The sequence below is a fragment of the Zonotrichia leucophrys genome, chromosome 3, assembly GCF_028769735.1.
Source record: "Zonotrichia leucophrys gambelii isolate GWCS_2022_RI chromosome 3, RI_Zleu_2.0, whole genome shotgun sequence".
Lineage (NCBI taxonomy): Eukaryota > Metazoa > Chordata > Aves > Passeriformes > Passerellidae > Zonotrichia > Zonotrichia leucophrys.
In genome coordinates this window covers 96,496,787-96,519,716 of record NC_088172.1, presented here as the reverse complement: position 1 = coordinate 96,519,716, position 22,930 = coordinate 96,496,787, and the positions used below count along the sequence as shown (strand labels likewise).

The 22,930-nt window shown below is 54.5% G+C and overlaps 1 protein-coding gene across 4 annotated transcripts; it reads right to left on the bottom strand.

Moving 5' to 3' along the window:
* Positions 1-645: 645 nt before the first annotated feature.
* RRBP1 (ribosome binding protein 1) lies at positions 646-22,725 on the bottom strand. Of its 4 annotated transcripts, XM_064709418.1 has the most exons (24): positions 22,597-22,725; positions 16,660-17,361; positions 13,735-13,883; positions 13,420-13,542; positions 12,498-12,650; positions 11,910-12,028; positions 11,002-11,155; positions 9,270-9,408; positions 8,768-8,955; positions 8,579-8,616; positions 7,383-7,473; positions 6,673-6,765; positions 6,284-6,376; positions 6,102-6,182; positions 5,915-6,004; positions 5,411-5,503; positions 4,440-4,511; positions 4,203-4,298; positions 3,695-3,778; positions 3,006-3,104; positions 2,278-2,361; positions 1,732-1,830; positions 1,140-1,283; positions 721-889 (listed from the first exon to the last, which is right to left on the bottom strand). In XM_064709418.1, exons 2-24 carry the CDS (start codon positions 17,339-17,341, stop codon positions 851-853), a joined length of 3,003 nt encoding a protein of 1,000 aa, XP_064565488.1. In that variant the 5' UTR covers positions 17,342-17,361; positions 22,597-22,725; the 3' UTR covers positions 721-850. The 4 variants fall into 4 exon arrangements, with proteins under 4 accessions (XP_064565485.1, XP_064565486.1, XP_064565487.1 ...); XM_064709415.1 differs by lacking the exon at positions 3,006-3,104 and having other exon boundaries at positions 646-889; XM_064709416.1 differs by lacking the exon at positions 3,006-3,104 and having other exon boundaries at positions 646-889; positions 7,395-7,473.
* Positions 22,726-22,930: the final 205 nt, after the last annotated feature.

The following is a 22,930-nucleotide window of genomic DNA, read 5'->3' as shown; positions in this document are numbered from 1 at the left end:
ACAGGGACAGACTACAGGGGAGCACTAAGGTTTAAAGCAAGGAGGAATGGTCCTGTCCCCACCATGCCCCTACTGCCATGGCAAAAGTGTCAATCCCTCTGCCAAACCCCACACAGGGAGGCCAGCCCTGCACCAGCAGTGGGAAAACACAGTGGGAATGAAGTTTCTCTCCTTGTAGTGAATAAAAACCAGGGGATGGCTTCTGTGACACAGCTCCTGGCCAAAGCAAAGTCCTTCTTCAGGGACCCCAAAGCCCTACCTGGCTTGCAAACTTAAAAAAACACAACACAACAAACTTAAAAAAACCCAACACAAACAAGAAAAATAAAGCAAGGACAAGCTCTCTTCGCTACGTTGTTTTAATTGCATCAACACCCAGAAATCCACGTGCCAAGAGCCACCCAGCCAAGAGGCATCCTTCCATGGTGGGTCTTACTTTCACACTCCTTTCACTCAAAACAAAAAAATAAAAGAAAATAAAAGAAAAAAAAAAGAAAAAAATATATAATTATAATTGCACTGGTTGACATACAAGCACAGTCTCTTCCCTTTTCACACACTGCTGGGTTCTGCTGGAACAGGAGGGTGAAGCCCCAGAGTAGCCACAGCAGCTCCCCAGGAAATGAAGAGTTGTACAAAACAGTATGAAGATTTTCTTACAAACTGCAGTGTTTACTGGTTGTTTTTTTTGGAATTTTTTTTGTATGTTTTCTTGTAAGTTTCAAAACTAGGGTTTGGGTCACTAATGGCTTTTATCTTTTATCTACAGTAAATTTAGCATAAATTTTTATTTTTAGGAATGTGTAAGGCATTTTGGTAAGTTAACTGTAAGGTCCAGGGTGAAGACTCATCAAACTGAAGTCCCTTCCTTTGAACTGTCCTCTTGCCCCTGGAGAACAAGAAAAAGAAGTGGGTTACTCAGCTGGCCTCACCCTTATTCTCATGGCAGCTCAAGGCCCAAAGCATTTCACAGATGGGCCAGGACCTTGACCAGCACCTCCTGTGGTCTCAGCCTTTCCCAAAAGCCACCCAAAAATGGTTTCCGGCAGCAAGGACCACCTTGCCTCCGCTCTTAAACCCCTGCCTGCTGCACACTGCCCCAGGAGCACCAGGGGGAGGGACATGGCCACCACCAGTACCATTTCCTGAAGCTGTTCTTTCAACTTCTTCACCATTTCTCTCTCTTTGGCCAGTTGGTCCTGGGAAACCTTCAGTAGCTCCTGTAGTTTGGTTGCTGCCTGGCCCAGGTCCTTTGTTAACTTTTTCTCTTTTTCAAGTCTTTCCTACATGGCAGTCAAAAGAAGGCACCTGCCTGAGCCTTCCTTTGCCACCTGGTGACCTTCCCCCCTTCAAAACACCTCAGGCCACCTCAGGTCTGCATCAAGCTGTCTCAGTGACCACAGGCCAGGGGAACACCCAGTTCCCACCTCAACAGGGAGAACAGACAGACAGACAGAGCTCTCTGTGGCTGCCTGGAGATGCCATGGGCCAGCACTGGATGGTTTCCCAGTGTGTGAAAAGCCCAGCCTGTGAGTGTTTGTTCAGGGCACCACACTGATGTCACCTGCAGGGATGAGTGGCCCTGCTGTCCTTCAGCCACCCTGGAGCTCTCAGCCCTCTCCTGCAGGGTGACCATGGGATGGGCCTTGCTCCCCAGAGCTCAGAAATTATCAATCATGCCCATAGTCCTGCTCACACGTGACTTCTGCTGTGGTGGCACAGCCAACTCACCTTGAGATGCTGAGCCTCCTCCTTGTCTGAAGCTGCTGTGTGTTCAGCCAGCCTCAGCTTCTCCAGCTCTGCTTGCAAGCTGCGTGCCAAGCTCTGGGCCTGCAAAGGAACACACTCAGTGAGCACAGAGGCCAACAGTGCCAGCATCTCCCACACACCCAGCTCCAGCCACCCTGAGTGCCCTGCTGAGGAGCTGCAGACACACAAGGCATTGCTTCCAGCAGGGAGATGGCATTTCTCACTTGGAGCAGCAGGAAACCCAGCTCAAGCCCATAACCCTCCAAGGAAAAAGCTGGCACAAGACATGGGGGGGGTTGGGAGAGCTGAATTTGAGGGGCCAGTGATGCCACATGGCTTTAGCACAGCTGCTGTACGAAGTCCTTGAGACGTGGGAGGGAACGTCTCACAAGGATGGCTGAGGTGTGGACAGTGATGGGGAAAAGCCTTCAGATTAATTCTTCAAATTAATTCTTGGGTTTCATTAGCAGCCAAGAATGCAGGAAAGGAAGGCTCTGCACACCCTGGTATCCTCTCACCCACACCCACCTCTTCCAGCTCCCGTGCCAGCTTTTGCCGCAGCGTTTGCTCCTTCTCCGCCAGCGTTTCGTTCTGCTCCAGCTGGGTTTTCAACTGTGTTGAGGAGAGGGGAAAACACCCAGAAACAGCGTTTTAAAAAAGATTCAAGAAATGAGCTAGCAGGGACATCACCAAGAGAGCTGGGCTGGACAGAAGAAATAAAACCAGAAGCTTTCCCAAAGGGCAGTAAGTACAAGCACCCCCCCCTCTGCAGGGAGACTGCTGATGGCAAGCCTGGGGCCTGGCTTAGCACTGCCCAGTTTTGCTTGCTCCTCAGGCAGCAGCAGCTGGAATGTGGGATGAGAGGCATCCCATAGAGAAAATGTGCCTGGCAGGCCCCCATGCCTGGGAGAAGGCTCCACAGTTAACAGGATTAGAGGAGAAAGAGAGCCCTGCCACTGGTGAGAGGTGTCAGCCTGGAAAGGAACAGCTGCTGCTGATGCCCTCAGCCCAGCTGCAGCAGGATTTATGGAACCTCTGTAACCCTAATCCTCCCTGGCAGGGAAGGGATCCTGGCACTGCTCTGTCAGGGGGGTGTCCCCTTCCTTTGAGGAGACTCTGAACCCCACAGGGCACTGTCACCATCCCCCAAAGCTTGCCAGAGGGCTCCCAAGGGGAACAGCCTGCTGAAAGGACACATGGTTAAGGCATTCTCAGCATCCAGAGGGTCAGAGCCTGCCCAGGAGTGGCCTCAGCACCCTAAGCTCGAGGGGTGCAGCCTCACTGGCCTCAGATGGTAACCCCACCACTCCTCCCTCCTGTACATGGCTTTTTGCCTCACTCAGCTGCTGCCTGACCTGAGGGATGAGCAGCAAGCCTGGCTCAGCGACACATCCCTGTGCCACAGCCTTCCCACAAGCCTGCAGATAAAGCCTGCTAGATTTTTGGCTTGCACACCAGCTGGAATGCTTGCGAAACCACCTCAGTTTCTGCCAGAGCAGGGCAGTGGTATCAGAGCTGGGCAGCTGCAAGGCTCAACAGCTCCCAGGGGTGCAGAGCAAATGATGATGGATGGATGGATGGATGGATGGATGGATGGATGGATGGATGGATGGATGGATGGATCCCCAAACCCCTGCCCCAGGGTGGTGTTTTGGTGACAAGTGTCCATGGTGGGGCAGCTGGCTTTTTCTGCTACACACCAGCTTGAGCAAACCTTGCTGCTCTCCCTTCCTTCCTACCCCATCACAGGAGGAAAGACAATGAAATAAAAATCTCCCCTGGCCCCCAGCAATCCCCTCTGAACGTGTGGTGCCCAGCAGCACCAGGTTTGCCAAGGCTGTGCCTCCCTGCCCTCCCTCAGCCCACAGGAAGGGTGCTGGCCCCGCAGCTGCTTTGCAGGCCAGCCCCAAGGACCCACCAGGGCATTCCCAGGGTCCCTCCTTACCAGAGCCAGCTCCTTGCTCTGCTTCTGTGTTTCAGTCTTTGCTGCGTCCAGCTGCTCCTGGGACTCTGACAAGAGCAGCCTCAACTGCCAAAGAAAGGAAAATAAAACCCAACTCCTTTTATGCACTTGGTTTAGGAACTCTTTGGCCCAAGGAAGCTTTTTTATGATGCAACATCTTCCCAAAGAGGTCTTGGTGTCATCACATGCTGATGTGCCTGCTCAAGCAAATACAGCCATGGGACAGGTCTGTCTCACCTGAGCCACAGAAACCACACAGCACCTCCACAGAGATCTGTCCTGTGTCCCTGACCCATCCCCTTGCCCATGATTCTTGGCTTTAGAGTCTACAACCCAGACTGGAGCAACCATCTCCATCTGTTTTCCTCTTTCTCTGCAAAGCTGCAGATCCCTGGGGCACTTCCAGATGCCCAGGGCACTCCTGAAATCATGCATGGGTGGGGAGTCAGGGTTAGAAAAAGCTGAAGAAGGCAGCAGCCTCCATACTTACAGCTTCAACTTCTTTTGTGTAGTTCTGGCGCTCGGAGCTGGCTGTCTCCAAGTGATTTTCCAGTTGTGTTTCCAGAAGAGAGGTGTATTCCTTTAGCTGCATGGAAAGAGAGGAAAGCAGGAGGAGGGTGATTGTGTGAGCTCCAACACATCCCAAACATGCTGTGGCTAAAGGCAAGTCAGGAGATGGGGCCTGACTCAACCCATGCAGAGACCTCCCCTCCCCAAAAACCCTCACCTGATCTGTGCTCTGCAGATCTGCTTTCAACTTCTCCACCACACCTTCCAGGGATTTCAGCTGCAGGTGTGACTGAAACAGAAAGGATCAGAGAAGGACACTGAGCACCTCTGCTCAATCAAAAGCTGGCTGCTGTTTGATTCCCACCCTTCCCACTTCATCCTGGACCCATCCAAGGGGAGCTCCATGGAAGAGCTTTCCTTCCCAGGGAGGACAAGTCTAACACACACAGGCCATAAATGGTGGAGCAAGGCAGCAGTGTTGCCTGCAGCATTTCAGGTGGCTGCAGTCAGGTTTCAACACCTGAGAAACCATCATGAGACCCAGCACAAGCTTCCTGCTGAAAGCACTTTTTGGTCTGGAAGCAGCAATTTTCCAATGAGGTGGCATGGGCTTCGTTATTAAGAGAGGCCAAGCTGCCAGAAAAAGCACTTAAACCCAGGCTGGTTTTTGAAGAGGACTCCGCAGAAATGTTTGGAAAGGAGGAATTCCCCTCCTCTCCACAGAGAGGCAGGATTGCTCTGGGAGCTGCCCTAGCACCAGCCGTTCTTCCCATCAGGAACAGCAGCAGCAGCCACGTCACCCTGTGCAATCCCCCAGCAGCCTCAGCAGTGCTGGCCCTGCAGGAGCCAGCAGTGGGCTGAGAAATCAAACATCTCTTGTACAACAGCTTCCCCCAGCTCCCTGCAGCCCAGCTAACTCCAAAACCCCACGTGATGCATGGGGAGCAGCCAGACCATGGAAAACAGCTCAGTCTCAGTTCTGCATTCAGGAGGGAAGGTTCTGCATGAGGTGGGATTTTTGTCAGCTGGCTTGGTGACAGGAGGAGTAGATTTTGGGAGAAAAGAAAGTTCCTGTGTCTCAGTGTTCACAGCTGACAGAACACTGAGGGCCACCAACCAATTTACAGCCCCTTCTCCTGGAAGTCCAGCTCCAGGAGCACCAAACCCAGCTGTGTCAGCAGCACACACCTTTTGGAGCTCCTCTTCAGAGGCTGTGAGCTTTGCCTTCCACACCTGCTCCTCCTCCTCCACGCTCTTCTGCAGGTTTCGCAGCATCCCCTCCTGTGGGCAGAGCCTCAGCTGGGCCCAAAGCTCCTGCAGCCCCAGCAGGCTGGGCAGGGTAAGGGATGGAAGCCTCCAAAGCCTCTCCAAGGATTTGGGCCAAACAACAGGGGACAGAATTGGAATCAGGTGGGGCTGGGGGCTCCTAATCCCTATTCTGGCACAACCAGCTCATCAGAGCCCTTGCTGTGTCTCATTCCATCACCACTAGCAAGGCTTCCAACACAATCAGGCTGAAGAAGAGCTCTAGAAATTCACCTTTATCCTGTTCCTCTGTCTCACTGACAAATACTGCACCCCATAGTTCCCCACCACACCAAGGGATGCCCACCCTGAGCTCATGGGCAGCCTGGGCTGACAGGAGACCTCTGCAGAGGGGAAGCCAACACAGTGCAAAGGGCAGGAACTCACAGTCTCTGCGAGGATCGTTCTGTACTGCTCACACTCTGCCTGTAAAGTGCTCTGCGCTTCCTCTGCCTCTTTTAGTTTAAGAGCTGAATCCTAAAAGGAGAGGGAAAGGAAGGAGAGAGAGGTAAAAAGAAGAAACATGTGACCCTCCAGCATACCCTCACCCCTCCACTTTCCAGCCATCACTTACTGGAGGCTCTGTTGTGATCATCTGCTGCTTTAGCACACCCACGGTCTTCTCCTTAAACTCCTGTAGCCACGTGTCATAGTCCTGGGTTTGGAAAAAAGAGAAGAAGAAGGAAGGAGGATGCTTGGACCTCTCTCCTTGCCATGAGGAGAGGCTCTGGGGAGGGCTTGGGAAGGCCGTCCCACCTGCTGTGAGGACACAGTGACTCCTGGGAAGGCGGAGAGCAGCGTCTGCTTGGTTCGCGTCTGGAGCGCGTCCAGCTGTTGGGCCAGCTCTTCCTGAAACAGGGACAAACTGCAATGGATGGAGCTCCTGGGCACCTGCTGGCCAGGCTGACAACACTGCTCCTGCTTTTCTGTGCCTACAGGGCTGGGGAACCAGCCAACACAGAAAACTGCTGGTGCTGGGAACCACTAAAGCATCACTTATGTCCCGGGTTCTTCAACCATGACCAGGACCAGGGATGCACAAGAAAAATTTTGGAGAAACCTGCAGAAGAGTTGGGCCAGCTCTCTTCCTAAGGAGGCCTAAGCTGAATGCTTCCCTTCCAACACCAGGGCAATGCCAGGCTCACCTTTGCTTTGGTAGCAGCAAGCAGCTTTTCCTCACACGCCTTCTCCACCGTGGTCAGCGCTTCCATTGCCTTCCAGTTCTTTTCCCGAAGGTCCTGTGGACACACCACACACAGAGAGGGCAATGAGCCACACAAAGCTGCTTGCTGGCACAGCAGGGGATTTATTTCAAAGCCACTGCTGAGGGAACTGCGTTTGGTCAGGAGTCTTTCCATAAGCATTCCTTTCCCCCCAGTCTTTCCAGTGGCTCCACACAGCCTATTGCTCTGGCAGTGCCCTGGGTGGGACAGGAGCTCCAGAAGCAAGCTCAGGATGCCTGCAGGGACACAGGCCAAGTGCAGGGATGCAAAGTGGCCTCCACACAAGTGACATCCCCTTGCAGTAGAGGGATAAGGAGCAGAGGAGCAGGAAGGTGTGAAGGAGCCTCCTCATAGATTGCCTTGGCCTGCCAGGCTAGGATCTCCCTGGCTTACCAGGTCCTAAACCTTCCAAGAGAACAAGGGACAGACATGTCACCTCAGGCAGCCCACCAGGGGCATTCCTGCTCTCTGGCAGATGAGGCAATGCCTCCAGGGCTCCAAGGGGCTGGAAGAGCCTCTGGCCACACCCCTGGAGCCATCAGAAGGTGACCAGGATGGGCTGGCTGTCTGTCACTCAGGATGGGCTGTCTGTCACTCACTCACAATGGGCTGTCTGTCTGTCACTCACTCACGTTGTTTTTCACCTTCTGTTGCTCCACTGCCTCCCGAAGCTGTGTGGCTTCCTTTTCCAAGGCTGAGAGCTGGTTTGTCTTCTCCTGGAGTCTGCAAGGGCAGGATGCAGGAGTGAGCCTGAGCAGTCACCCCCCTCATGGGCAGCAAGCTCCCGAGATGGAGACACAGCCCTTCCTATCCTGGTCTGCTCTGGCATCTACACACAGCAGGAGGAAGAGGGAGCAGGACTAAAAACCACAGCCAGGGCAATACTGGAGTGGGATCTGGTTTTCTAGCCCCTTACCAGCAATAAAATGCAATCACTTAACTGACTGGGGAAAAAGCAACCTGATGCAAAGGCCAGGAATTCTGGCCTGCACCACTGGGGCTGCTCCTATCTGTGGCTCATTAGGCTGAGAGAGCCCACAGCTCTGCATTTTGAAACTATCATCCCACTGTCTTGAGAAACCCTAAATCAGGGCTGCCAACCAGACAGCAGAAAGCTGCAGGTTCCCTCCACACCCTCAGATCCCCCATGTGCCCTGAAGGGACCCTCAGTGAGAGCAAACCAAGGTTCAGGTTCTTGAGAAGAACTACACACATCTCCTGGGGTCTCAGGACAACTCAAGAGCTGCCTTCTTTAGAGGGATGCTGGATGCTTGCTAGCAATGGGGGCATCTGAGAAATCTTCCCCCCATGCAGAGCCTGGGCCTTCTTGGAGGTGCCCTGCACATGGACAAGGAACAACAGGCAGGACTCAGAACATGGGAAACTCCAGTTAAATTCCAGGAAACCCTTCTGTGCTGGGGGGTGGGGGAAGAGGTGATCCTACACTGGAACAGGAACCCAGAGTGGTGGTGAATCTCCATCCCTGGAGATACCTGGGAACACCTTTTAAAAACTTCCTCTGGTTGGCCCAGCCTTGAGCAGGGACCTGCACCAGACATCCCACACCCAGCACCAACACCAGCAGAACCTCCTGTTCCGCAGGAGTGGTCAGGCTCCATGTGCCTGTCAGTATCTCAGTCCTGCTTCAGAATGGACTGGCTGTTACATGGGGCCAGCACCACAGCCAATTAATATTTTAATTGAAAATAAAGCCCCAAGCCTGCCTGGAAGGCAGGAAGCCCTCAGCCACAGGCTCAGTGCTCAAGGAAGCCTGGGACACATGGACAGCAAGCTGGAGGTGCCACTCAAGGTGTGCACCTGGACCCACCTGGACTGCAGCTGTTTCATTTCTGCTTCGTTGGCTGCCTGGAAGAGAGAAAGCACTTTGATGACCTGTCCCAGGCATGTGACACAGGTTAGCCCTTTCTGTGGCATCCCAGAGCAAAGACAGCTCAGGGATTGTGTAAGCAGTGTCACCCACTCCCCTCCTCCCACCCCAATTAAACAAACACACAACCTGCAGGTCTCTGTCTTTTTCTGCCTCCCGCATCTGGCCTGCCTCCAGCAGAGCTTCAATGGACTTGATCCTCTCCAGAAGCTTTGCATTCTCTGAGCTGGCATCCTGCAGCTTCCCTTTCACACTGTCCAACTCCAGCAGCTTACTTTTAACCTCTGCCTCGGAGCTCAGCAGCTTGGCCTGCAGCTCTGTTGGAGGGAAGGGTGACAAACACAGTAGGGGAGGTTCAAACAAACCTGGACACTCCCCACCCTGCTCTGCCCATGCAGGATCTTAGCCAAAGAAGCCTTCCTTGGCCAAGGATGCTCTGAGGAGGCACAGAAAGGGCAGGCAGGGATGCAGGCCAGCACAGGAGAGGGACAGAACCATGGACCAGACCATGTCACACTCACACCAACACCAGGCAGCCCAACTCATCCCTGGATCTATCTGTCCTGCCCCAAGTGGTTCCTCCAAGCTCTCAAAGTCTCCAGTCTGCCCCATGTGGATCCCAGTTCCTCACCAGCAATGCTCTGCTGCTGCCCTTTGGTCTTTTCTGCATCTGCCAAGAGGCTCTTGTAGCTGCTCTGGGTTTTGCGGAGCTCGTCGCTGACCTCATCCAGCCTCTTCTGCAGCATCACCTCTGCCTCCCGTTGGTAAGCCTGCAGGGCAGGAAGACAAGGTTTCCTGGAGCCTGACAGACAGCCCAGCCAGTTTGAAGCAAAGCTCCATGTGTCACAATCTTATTTTTAAGCTGTGTTTTGGGGGATTAAGATCGTCCTCCCGCCACGCTCCCCCTGCGCACGGAGCGCCCCGCGTTGCGCTCACATTTTATCCTGTGCCAGCGCTCACACTGGGAAGCAGACAATACCCAAATGTCTCAGTCCTGGGCCAATTCCATGGCCAACCTCTCCTCTGGAGAGCTCTCAAAAAGCTCCCAGGGCCCCGGTTCAAACCGCCCCAGCCCAGCAGGGAGAGGTGCTGGCACGGGGCTTTGCAGAGCACAGACACCCAACCACGCTTCCACAGGAGGAGGAACTGGCTGTGCAATTTCAGCCAGGCAATACTTTTATTTTCCATCATGGAAAGCAGCAAGGAAGAGGCTGGCAAGGGCAGGCATTTTGAGGGGGAAGGCAAAGGGGAAAAGGATGAGTTGCAGCTTTACAGGTAAAAGTGGCACTCTTGCAGAGGGAGAAAAATTGCTTTGCACAGAGGGGACAGGAAAAGATAAACCAGCAGGCCTGTCTCTGTCCAAGGGATGCTTTCAGCACCACCAGGAAAACAGCTGCTCTGGTTTTTAAGGATTTGACTCAATATCCTCAGCTCAGAGCTCCAGATGTTACTGTGGAACACATCCTCCCCAGCACCTTAAGCACATCCCTGACTTTAGAGTCAGCTAGTGTGATTTATTAATTAGCATTAAGGTGTGCAGTGAGCTGACAGCCCTGGAGTTCTCCCAAAAGCATGTCTGGGAGCTCCTGCTTTGAGCAGAGAGGCAGCCACTGCCTTCACACCAGCTGTGAGCTCACATCACCCTCTTTGCTCCTCACCTGCCAAAGCAGCAGAAGCCAAATGCAGCCCACCAAAATGAGAGCCACATCCTCAGGCACACAAAATATTAAGAGCAAGGATATGGAAGGCCCCTAGCTCAGGAACTCCTGCATAAAACTATTTTGGCATGTGCAGATAAAGGTCTCTTCCACCTCTCTTGCACCTTCTGGAAGAGGCCAGAGCAATTCAGAGACATCCCTCACCCTGTGCTCCCAGCACACAGTTTAGCAACATCCCAGCAGGATCAGCATCCCAAGAAGATGCTCTACCCTGTGTGAGTACAGCCTGCCTGCCAGCAACACACCTCTGTGTGCTCACTGGCTCTGCTTGGGAGGTGTCCTTTCAACACCCCTAAAACCCCCAAACCCAGCCACTCCCTGCTGACCAAAAAAGCCACAAGCTCCATCTCCTCAACCAGATGGCCACAAGCTTAAAACCATCTGAGTTTGAGAAAGAGAGCACCTGCAGAAGAATGGCCTCAAGCAGGGCATGCTGCTCCCTGGGCTCTGACAGTGATGCTACACAAGGGGCACAGGGAATGTCACAAGCTAATGGGGTGGAGAGCAATCAGGAAATCTGCCAGGCAGCTTCCTTCCCAACCAGGGACACTTCTGTCCCTCCTAGCCCTTCCCATGGCCAAGTGCATGGATCCATTCAGCCACCCAGCCCTGCAAGGGGACAGGGTGTGCCAGTGCCTGCCTGACCTGCAGCTGCTCGATTCGCTTCTCCGAGGCCGTCGCTTTGATCTCCCAGCTCTTCCTCTGCTGCTCCTCTTGCTGCAGCACCTCTGACTTCTCAGACAGCTCTTTCATCAGCTTGCTGCACTCCTGCCTCAACTTGGCCAGCTCAGCATTCTGCCTGCAGCAACAGAAGCAGGGTTATTTCAGCCCACAGGCCAGCCAAGCCTCCCTGGTGTTGGTCGGGGGAAACACATCCTCCTGTGGGCCTGATACAGGACTTGAAATGGTGAAAACTTTGCCTGTTTCTAGGACACTCCTGGTCCTTCAGGGAGGGGGTGGAAAGAGCCAACAAATCACTTTTTAAAAGCCCTGTTTCAGTCACAGGAGACATTCCTTTCTTATGAAGTAAAGGACACATGGATCTGTGTTCCCAGACACAAGAGGAAGCACTACAGCTGGAGTCCCCTCTGTAATTATTTGCCTGCTGTTAATCACCAGTCATTTCAGACTGCCTATAAAAAGGAGTGTGAAATTCTTCTACCTAGCTCCTATTTGTTCTGTTCTCTGTAGCATCACTCCCATCAACTAGCTGGCTGCATTTTTTCTCAAGTTTGAGAGTATGAGTCCCCTATGGGGGAAAAACACCACAGTGCCTTCTGATGCCCTCTCTCCTCTCCACTGCCTGTTGGATCTGGCATCAGCACAGGTGACCCCAAAGGAGAGAGGTATTCCCTGCCCTTTCACTTGGGAAGAACACCTTTGTTTCTCCTGGTGCACCCCCAAAAGCCATTTGGCAAAGCTGTTCCTCCCTCATTCCCTCCTCCACCTCCAGCTAGTTGGGATGTCTGTAGAAGTACCTTTGGGAAAGGGGGTGGTCAAGCCAAGGTCTGCCAGAGGGCAGCCCCAGGCTCTGCCCCTCCTCCCAGCCTTACTTGCTTTCCATCTGGCTGGTGGCCTGGTTGAGGGCATCCCTGAGGATGGAGTTCTCCTGCTGCAGGCGAGCCAGCTGCGTGTTGGGGCCGTTCTCCAGCTGCTCCTGCAGGGTCCGGATCTAGAGGAGCCCAACAGGGGTTAATGCCACCAGCAGCCCTTCTGCTGCCCCTGTCAAAGCCCAGGAGATGAGCAGGAGGGACTGGCAATGCAGGGGAGTGAGTGCTGATGGTGAGAGCCCTCAGGGGTGTGACATCCTATGAAGATGCTCCAACATGCCTCTCCTCCAAAGAGGTTTGGAGGGGGCTTAAAGAGATTGAGGGGGTATTTAGGGAGTGTGGGGGTACTAAGTGGCTATTAGAGGGGTGTGGGGGTACCTGAAGGGGTTTGGGAAGGGATCTGGGGGAGTTTAAGGGGTGTTTAGTGGGGCCTTAAAGGGGTTTTGAGGGGAAATTCAGCACCACAGCTCAGGAGCACTGCAGGCTCTTGCCCCCTCACACGGCTCAGCCTCCTCCAGAATGTCACCCAGGTGCCACCAGCAGCCACCTGGCAGAGGAAGAGGCAGGTGCAGGGCTCACTCTGGGGCTCACCTTGCCCTGGAGCTGCTGAGTCTCGCTGACATGGTCCTGGTAGCTGGCCTGCATCCGTGCCTGCACGGCCACGATCTCCCGCTCGCGGTTCAGCAGCTGCTCCTTCAGCCTGCCCTCCACGGCCCCCGCCTTGGCCCGCTCGGCTGCCAGCTCCTTCCAGAAAGGAGGCCCCCAGTTAGTCCTCAGAGCACAGGGCTCCCCATTTGAAGAGGATGTGGCCTCCTAGCTCAGCAGACTACAAAGTTTAGCCCTCTTGTCGCTGCCCCCACGCCCAGGCACATGTAGCACTTACATTTCCTCCTGCATTTTGTTTTGGGCTCTGTGGCCACTGGATGCCACTGTTGTTCCATGTTGGGCCAGCTAAGAGAAAGGAGTAAGACAGCCTGGAATTTTATTTTCCTCCCCCAGGATAAATAACATCACACAACGTTTGGGGCAAAGAAGAAAAATTAAGCAGATGGACTTGACAGCCACAAGTTCAGCGTGGCAGGGGTCTGTTCTGCCTTCAACACCCAAAAAGAGCTGGGGGCAGGGGGCTGAGTCAGAGAAGGGCACTGCAAATAGGATCAGGTTCCTTACAAAGGTACCATCTCAGCTCAGGGGAGCTGAAATGAGGGAGGATTTGCTTTTCTCCCTGAAGGAGAAGCTGCAATCTCTCACAGAAAGGGTTTTCCCTGCTTTTCCCATGGCTGCCCACGGGCACTACCCTGCGGTTCTTTGGGCTGGCACCTCCCCAGACTGGAGCAGCCCCAACAGAGGAGGGCAAAGGGAGGATCTCCTCTGCTTTTTGGGAAGAAAACAGCCAACAGGTGAAGGGTGCAAAGAGCCCCATCAGGGGGCTGAGGTGGGAGCAGAGGCACATGGAGAGCCACCATGAGCAGAGGCCACAGCGGGGATGGCAGGAGGGGCACGCAGGGCTTACCTTGCTCAGCTCCCGCAGTTTGTTCCTGGCAGCAGCTGCATCCTCCTGCTCAGCAGAGAGCTGCTTCTCCTTCTCCTCCAGCTGCCGTTTCAGGACAGCCACAGGGTCGCCCTTCTGCGTGGCCTGCCAGCATGGGGTGCACATCAGTGGGGACCAACGCCTCCAGAGCCATCCCCTCCACCCCACACACACAGGGGACATCCTGCCCTCTGCTCCAGGGGAAAGCTCAGCTCCCTTCTCCCAGACAGCCTCAGCCTGCCTGAAAATGGGGTGCTTCCCCTCCCCTGCACCTCCTGAGGTTCAGCAGAGCCCTACCGTGTGCCAGGTGTCCTGGATGATCCCTGCTTTCTCCGTCAGGATCTCGATGAGCTGCTGGGCCTCCCCCTCGCTGAACACCATGCTGCTGACTGTGGACACCAGAGTCTTGTAGGGCAGGTACAGGGCCCCATCCGAATCTGTGGGTGCTGGGGAGGAGAGAGGAGGGATTGGGACTTCTGGGGACAACAGCAGAAATATTCTATCATCTCAGCAGGCTTCAAGCCCACAGCTACCATCTCAAACCATCCTCCAAACAGATTTCCAGTGTTACATTTGGTACCTCTGAGTGAGAACAGTGAGAAAAGTGCTGGAGATGACACCACACATGTGCTCCTTGAGTCAGCTGTCACCTCTGCCTGGCTCAACAGCTGGTCCCAGCATCTGCCATAACCCTCTACCAAACTGAGAGACTCTCAACAGGACCTGGGAGTGCTTTGCCAGTGCCAGGGGGCTCAGATACATTGATCATCAGAAGCTGGACCACACCAGAATACAATTTTGGTGAATTTTGTCACTCCATGCATCCTTCACACTAGTGCCAGTGACAGCAAGGTCATGTCCCACCTTTCACCAGTTTGTTCCAGCTCTTTGCTAAGGAAGCAACATGACTCCAACCCTTCCCCTGCTAACCTGGGAAAGCCAGGGAGCATCAGGGACCATGATGCTGTTGTAGCACCTCAGTGCACAATACACAGAGACTGTGGTTTAGGGGGTCCTGCATGTATCTGTGGCCCTGTGGGCTCTTTTTCCTAGAAAACCACAAGAAGGAAAAGCAGTTTGGAGTCCAGCAGTTCCAGAGCCCCTGAAGTCATTAACACCAGAGTCTCCTGAATACAAAGCTTGGGATGTTCCAAGCAGTAAGGTTCAAAGAAGGAGGAGGAGGTGCTGAAGGTGTTGGAGCAGAGATTTTCCTCTAGAGAATGGATCCCATGCTGGACAAGGTTCCTCCCAAAGGACCATGGAAGGCCCCACACTGGAGCAGGGCAAAGATGTGAGGAGGAAAGAGCTTGCAGAGGGTGGCTGTAACAAACTGACCACACTCCCCATCCTCCTGCACCACTCAGGGATGGGAGGTAAAGGAGTCAGGAGGGAAGGAGTGAAGTTGAGCCTGGCAATAAGCACAGGAGGTGGGGAGGAAGGCATTGTTTCCACTTCTAAAAAAAAAATCTCTGTTTCTCATCTATTTTAATGAAGAATAAATTAGTTTTCCACAAGCTGAGTCTGTCTGGCCAGTGACAGTAACTGCTAAGTGATCTCTGGTAGATCCATCTGGAACAGCAGTGCCAAGCCCTGGCAGCAGCTGTGTCTGTGTCCCCAGCCACAGCCACTTCCCAGCAGCACCAACCCCTTGTGCCACCAGGGCTGAGGCCTGGCTCACACTTTACTCATGCTGGCAAGGGCAGGGCTGCAGGACAGCACATGGCATCCCCTGGCTCAGCCCTGGGGCTTGCAGGGAAACACCAAGCGGAATTCCGCCCCTCTCCAGGTGGAGTGGCAGGAGAAAAACACCCCAAGCCACTCCTGTCAGGTTTGCTAGCTGTTTCAGGGCTGAGGATGTGTCCTTGAACACTCTGAACACCCATTTTTATCTGCCACAGAATCATTTGTTTCTTTGCATTTGATGAGGAGAGATCACAGCTGCTGAAAACACCTTGGTCAAACCGCAGTTGGCTTCATGGCACAAATCCTACCAAGAGCTTTCCTTGGCAAAATCCCACAGGAGCAGCCAAGGCATCACTCTTCACTTTCAGGACATGCAGGACTGGCACTTCATACCCAAGGGAATCTAAGTTTGGAGCAACCCCAAAACCTCCCAACTTAACAAATGCTAAAAGGTCATCTCCCAGCCACACTCCCTCAGCTGTTACAGCTTGGATTGAGGGATTTAGTGCTTGGATTTTTGTGTTTTTCACACGTGTGCACACAACAAATCAGTCACCTCCAGTTCCCCCAAGCTCACCACCCCTGCAGCACTTCCAGGAGCAGCTTCTCCAGTCATTCCAAACCCCATCACCATATGGAGATGGTCTTTAGTAAAATCCTTCCCTTGGAAGAGCATATTCAAGGGGTTTAACCCATCTTTGAAACCCAGCAGCTGCAAAATGCCCTGCTGAGTAGCAGGCCCTCTTCCAAAATGTGAGTGTGGAAACTGCCAGGCTGCACAGCAGGTTTGGATGTGCTGCAGAAGGGCAGCAAGAAGAGATGTCTTAGTTTGGTGGGTTGTTTGTTTTTTTGGTTTTTATTTTTGTGAAGAAAGAAATCTATGCACATCACATGACATCTTTGAGAACACCTGAGAGATTTCTGCCATGTGCCCACATGGGAACCCTTCCACAGGTCTGAAATTACTCATGTTTTTAGTGCCTGTAATTATCACTTAACCAAAAATAAATCCCAAACTGTTCCCACTGGTACAATGAGAGGCCAGAATCCAGCAACAGAGCTGATTTTCCCCTCCCTACACCTTTTTTATACGCTGCAGAGTTCAGGACCACCCGATCTTTTCCATCTCTTGAGTCAATCAAGTAAGGCACAACTTATGATGGGTAAGTTTTCCCTTCCCCATGACAGACCCAAAGTCTCTTCCCTCTAATTACTCTACAATCAATCCCTGCAGTATGAAACTCCATAAATCCTCTCCGCTTGAGGAATCCTTCTTCACCTCCACCAAAAGAGGAGGAAATGCTAGCAGTGACCAAGTGTGGCAGAGCTCCTCTGTGCTTTAACAGTCAGGGCTCTATGGGGAAAGCACTTCACCCTGGCTTTCCACCCAGATGTGCAGCACCCTGGCACTGTCCCTCTCCCAGGACGGGGACATGCCCCTCTCATTCACTCCCACAACACAAATCCCAGAGGAACCTGTAACTCTCTAACACCAATGTGCTGGACCAGAGGGATACAGGCAGAGGAATTTGGCCTCACCTGGCTCGCTCTTCTTCTTGGATGCAGCCTTCTTCTTGGCAGGTGCATCGTGCTTCTGGTCCTCCGGGGCTGGGAGAGCCTCGCTCTTCTTGACAGTGACAGAGCTGATGACAGGAGCACTCTGCTGGGTGCCAACTGGGGGCACTGCCACCACAGGCACCTCCTTGGGGGCCACCTCCCGCACGGGAGAACTTTTGGGGACGCTGACAGGGGGTGGAGCGAGCACCGGGCTAGGAGCAGGCTCCACCTTTGCCACCTTCTTCTCCTTCTTCCTCTTCTCCTTAGGTGATGGGACGGGTTTCTCCTTTTCCTGGGGCACAACTGCCACTGCTGCAATGGGAGTCTCAGCTGTCACAGGCTCAGGCACCACAGCAGGCTCAGGAAGCACCTCCTTGGGAGGGTCTGTCACTTCCTGAGTGAGCTGCTGCTCTGGGATCTTCCCATTCGGTTTCTCTTCCTTTTTCTTCGCTTTTCCCTTTTTCTCAACCAGTTTCTCTTTCTTCTTTTTCTCTAATTTCTGCTGCTGGCTCTTCTCCAGCTCCTTGCGTTGCTTGGCCAAGGCCTCCTCGTAAGATGTCTCCTTCATGGAGAAGGTGGACACCAGGAAGATGCCGATGGCTGAGATCACCATGAAGCCTCCAAAGACCACAACACCCAGCGTCTGAGGGTCGTACACGTCCATCCTGCCTCGCTCCTCTGTGCCTGCAAGACACCAGGACAGCAGTTAGGGGCAGCAGGGGAGGGAAGAAATGCAATGGCTTTTCTGAGGAGGATCCTCACACGGGCATCTGTGCCTTCCACTGGGAAGAGGAACACTCCAGGTTCACGCAGCTCATCCTGACCTGCCTGCACACCCCTGAGTTTGTGCTCCTCTGCTACACTGCCCGTGCACAGGGGTCCAGTTGCACCTCAGTGACTCAATTTCCTCTCCAGAAGAACCAGAGAGAAGGAAATAAAAGCAGGGATGCAATCAGAGACAGCCAAGAGCCTCATTCTATGTCCAGTGGTGTGGTTTTGTACGACCCTAAGCCATACCTGCAGCAGTAAGAGAGCCCACTCTCAGACTGCTGAGAGCAGGTTGGCCAAAATCTGGGCTTTCCCTGGAGCACCTGGCTTTTTCACTGCCCCCAGATGCATATCCAGGTGTTATCTTTGGGATAAAATATCCCTCTGGGAGGAGAAAGTTTTGCAGCAGCCCTTCCCTTTCCCTGCTGAGCAGCAGCAGAGACCACACTGCCTGCTCTGAGCTCTGGCCAGCAGGGTTCAGCCACACCTGGGGAAAGAGGCTGCTATCTCCACTCCTCTTAATGGCTACTTGAACCTGTCCTGGTTTCAAATCCAATTTTTGCTGGCCCATCCACGTGTTTCATCCACCAGGGCATCACTTCCACGTGGCTCTGAGGTGGCTCCCAGTCCCTCAGATGCTGCTGTCAGGAAGGTAATGTGGGAAGGGACATTTTCCAGGAGTTGCCATGGCTGTGGCTCCTCATCACTGTTACTCAAAACAGAACAAGCAAAATGCAGGAAGTCCTCAGCCACCAGGAGCTCTCACCCCCACGATTAACTGGTGACATTATCAAATTTCCTCTTTGAGGGGGTGTGGGTCGAGGAGGGAGGGAGGAAGGGAGGGATGGAAGGGGAGGAGGCAAAAATAAAACTAAAACTAAGGAGATCAGCATCTCTTCAAACCTCAGTGCTTGCAGGGAGACACCTCAGAGGCCCTCGAGGTGGGGACAGTGAAGTGACATCTCCAGCACCCAAGCAGGGGGTGCAGGGCTGGGAGGAGCTGAAATCTCCCACTGGAGACACCCAATCTGCCTGGGAAAGGATGTTCTAAGCAGCTCTCCCTGCCCACCTCTCTGAGGTAAAGCAGCAGAGAAAGAAGCTGGCAGGCAGGAGGGCTCTCCATGCCAGCTGGAACCAGCCAGCCCTGTCAGGGCCAATTTTCTACCCCAGGGCACTGCTGGAGATCCCAGCTGATACTGCAGGCATCCCTCATTACTATTTCACATCCACCCTGGCCACTTGGCACTTGAATGGCCTCAGCCCACTCTATCCCAGCACATCTGGTGCCAAGCCATTGCCTCCTGACTGGGGAGCACTGCTTTGGGATATCCCAAGCAGGAGAGAGAGGTAATTCCTAACCACAGTGTGAAAAGGACTGGAATTCCTCTCCCTGACAGTAAATAGAAAGCAGGGCTGGAGAACACAAACCCCCAAACTTGTGCTGGGTTTAGGGCTATACCAAAGCACCCAGGAGCTATTTTAGGGCCAAAACAAGGTGACCTACATTCCTCACCCAGCAACCCAAATATATTTGTAAAAATAAGCCCTTCCTGACCTCACAGCACCACAGTTTCAAATCTAGATAAAAACGCACCTTGGGGCAAAGGCAGGGGCAAGGGCACCCCCAAGTGCTGACAAACTCACTCCAACCCCACCAGCTGGTACTGCCACCCTCCAAAGCAGCTTGATGGAGCCCAGAGGGGATGGAAATGGGGCAAGGAATCCTAATCTCCACGAGGAAGGATGGATGAGAGGACAGTGGTGGTGAGGCGGGTGAGATGGCAGCGCTGAATGTGACATCATGGCACCAGAGCCGTGTGCCTGCCCATCCTCACCCCACAGGACTGTCCCCAAAGCCCTTCCAGAGCCCCATACCCTCTGTCCCTGGCAGAGAGCCTCACCCAGCTCCATGGGCTGCAGTAAAAGCTGCCTGTACCTTGCCTCCTGCTTTAAAGCCAGGCTGAGATAAGGATGTAAATGAGCACTAAAGTCCTTCCCATCGAAACAAAAGCTCCTCAGCAACCCCCTCCAGACCAAAAGCAATACAGGAACAAAGCAGCTGAGAGCACTGAGGAGCTGTGGACCTGCACAAGAGCCCTGGCAGCTGCCAGAACTCCTGAGAGCAGCCGAGATGCTCAGAGAGGCCATCCAAGCTCGAGAAGGGGAACCCCACGCTGCTCCTGAGGATAGATGTGCCAGCAGAAGATCCACAGGAAGGAGAGAGAGCAGCCAGCCAGGAAATGATCCCTGCTAGCACCTGGTGCTGTCCCAGCACTCGTGCCCCGAGGGAGGAGCAAGTTCCACCTGTAGGGTTCCTCCTGTGGCTGGGACTTGGCACAACCAGCTCAGCAATTCATTCAGGGAAGAGCCCATCCCTTGTTCAGGAAAGAGTCCATCTCTCCAAAGGGGCACAGAGAGGCTTAAAGCAAGCCAGGCTGGCCTTGGCATTTGGGGGATAAGGAAAAGTCTTCCTGCAAGAACTTCCTGGTGCAGAGATGCCAGAAGCGTTTGTGCCACGGTGACAGCAGCCAGGAGAGAAGCTCTGCTTTGACATTTCCTCACCTTGCCACCTTTGCCCTTACAAGTGCTGGAAGTTTGCTCCTGGATTTGCAGAGCAAGACACCATCCCCCTTGCAAGCACGTGCTTTCCCCTCCGTGCTTCCCACCTGGACAAAGTCTTAGCCAGGACACGGCAAAATGGGGCACCAAAGGCAGTCTCACATGTTCAGCCTGACAGCCATGCTTTGGAGAGGCTCAAAGACTTGAGGATCCTCCCTCCTGCAGCTTCTGGTGTTCCATGGGGCATCACTCCTACAATGGCATTTTTCCACCTGCCTGAGAGAGGGCTGTGTGCCCAAGAAGTGAGTGGACACCAGCAGTCATCGGAGTCCATGCTCAAAAAATCAAGTTCACGTCCAACACTGAGCACATTTACTTCCATTATGTTTCTGGACCATCCTCCACTCCTCTCCCACTCAAAACAGCAGAAATCATCTAATATCTCCATATACAAACTCCTTCCCCAAAACAGCTGGTCCAGCTGTTTTCACCACATCAGAACAGGAATAAGATGAACAACTTCACCTGGTGTTCACTTGGCCTTCTCATGCAGAAGAGCTGGCTGAAATGCTGTGCTCTGACTCTTCCACTCCTGTGGCTTTTTCCTGTTATCCATCAAGCTTCCCAAAATCCCAGATAGCAGCCCAAGGGACCTGACCTCCCTGCACATGCAGCCACCTCTGTTTGACCTGAGCCAAAGTCCAAACTCAGCCCTGCTGGTTTTTCAGCACTAAACAATTTCCAGGATGAACCAACCCACAGACATGTGACATGACAGCACCAGGGCCATGCTCAGTGTCTTGTGGTCACATTTGTCACTGACAGCTGTGTCAAAAACCAGGCTGGAACCGAGCCAGCTGCTCAGCCTGTCCTCCCCTCTGTGACCATACATGAAATCCATGGGAATTCAGCATCTTTATGGCCCAGCCCCTCCACCAACCCTCATTTAAATCACCCAGGCCACACAACAGGTGGGCAGTAGCAATGGAAGAGTCAGGTTGTGCAGTAACTACAGAGATCTTATTTCTTCCCACAGCCAAAGGAAAACACATGCTATCTCCTCCTGGTGTCAACAGGTGCTGCAGACAGGAAAATATGCTCTGGGCAAGTAGGACACTGACCCCTGCACCCCAAGGCTTTTACTTTGCCATGGTGTGAAGGTGGCATCTCAGTTTAGAGCAAGGCAGCAGGGGTGATGAGGGGCCACAGGGAGAACTGGGTGCCCACAGACAGGCTCTGCATAACCCACAGCAATGCCTGCCTGTGAAGCTCCTGCAGCATCCCTTCCTCTACATATCCTAGCAGCTAAAAAAAAAAAGGAGAGAAAGGGCAAGGACGAGGGAACTGGGAGGCCAGATCAGCAACAGCACTGCCAGCAGATAAAAAAACAATCACCAGATACCTCTCCTGGAGGTTTTCCCTCCACCCTGTTGCAATAGAGACAAAAATTAAAAACATCCAAGAAAAGCCTGCACATCGTGAGCAGATCCTGCCCATGTTGCCTGTTTAAATACATTTTCTGAGTAAGTGACTGTGCACTTCCAGGCTCCCAGCAGCATGTGCTACTCCACACAGCAACTCCAGATCAGCCCATCATCAACAGTTATAGCTCAGCTTAATTGAACGTGTCTTAGTGCTCCATTAGCTCTGGCAGCAGCAGCCAGCTGGCTTGTGCTTGCCAGCAGCGCTGCCAGCTCCCTTCCTCAGCCCAGGAGTGAGAACACAGGCAGAAAATACATGTGTATATAGGAGAGGAGTGTAACAGCACCACAACACAGCTGCAGCTCGACTAAACCCTGCAGCGGCTATTAGAAATTCTTTCTCCCCTCCCTGGCCCACAGAGGGATTTCACCGGCGGTCCTCATCAGCTCCTCCTTGGGGCTCACATCCCGAGTAGCCCCGACTCCGGTGCAGGGCTTCGACGGAGGTGCGAGCTGGCACAGCGGGCGCGGACACTCCTGCATCGCTCAGCCACGTGTGCAGCACACGCTCTTCCGCTGGAGCGCGGCCCGCCGGGGCGAGGAGAGCAGCGGGAAAGGCTGCCCGTGTCCCGGCTGCAGGGAGCCCTCGGCGGCCGCGGGTCCCCGCCTGGGGGATCGACGCCTCTGTCTAATAAAAGCTCCGCGCTGCCGGGGTGCCAGCAGAGTTTCCTCAGGGGGGCTTAGTTAAGGAAAGAAAAGGGACAAGGGACAGCGGCCCGAGCGCCGGGACCTTCCTTCAGCGAGTTAATCAGATTAGCAATTGTCATCCGGCCGGCGCCGGGGCAGGACGGCGGCGCTGGGGCCGGGGGCAGCGCGGGGCCCGGACCTCGCCCTGCCCGCACACGCCGCCATTCCGCGCTCAGGGCCATTCATCCGCCCGGCCCCGCCGCACGGACCGGACCCCGCGCCGGGACCGCCGCCAACGCTGCCCGCGCCACACGGCTCCGCGCCGGGGCTGCCGCGCCTCGGAACTCCCGCCCCGCTCCGAGCGCCGGCGCCGGGGCAGCGCCGGGGCCGGGGGGTCCCGCAGGCAGCGCGGGGGGATCGCGGAAGCGCTGGCCGGGGAAGGGACCGGGGAAGGAAGGGCTGCCCTGCCGCCGCCCCTACCCACCCGTGCCGGGTCGCGGTCCCTGCTCGCCGCCGCGGCCGTGTGGAGTCGTGGCACTTTCCGCCGCTGTCTCGCCGGGCTCGGCCGCCGCGTCCCGCCCCGCCCCGTGGCGTCCCGCCCGCCGCTCCGCGCCGCGCCGCGGGGCCCACTCAGCGCGGGGCCGGGCCGGGCCGGGCGGGGCGGCCGCGGGGCCCTCCCCTGGGGGAGAGACGTTGCCCCGCTGGCCTTCACGGTGCCTCCGCCGGCCCTCACGGTCCCGCCGCGGTCCCGCCGCTCGGCCCGGGCAGCGTTGGGGCCGGGAGTGCCGCCGGGGATCGCTGTGCGCCGGCCGTGGCTG

Bases quoted from the DNA above. Each gene is read 5' to 3' on its own strand.
- RRBP1 (XM_064709418.1), bottom strand. From the start codon at position 17,341: ATGGACGTGTACGACCCTCAGACGCTGGGTGTTGTGGTCTTTGGAGGC. The intron at 6,766-7,382 runs GTGAGTGAGTGA...GTGTGTCCACAG, and splicing joins AACAGAAGGTGAAAAACAAC to GACCTTCGGGAAAAGAACTG. The intron at 5,504-5,914 runs GTGAGTTCCTGC...CTCTGCCCACAG, and splicing joins GAACGATCCTCGCAGAGACT to GAGGGGATGCTGCGAAACCT.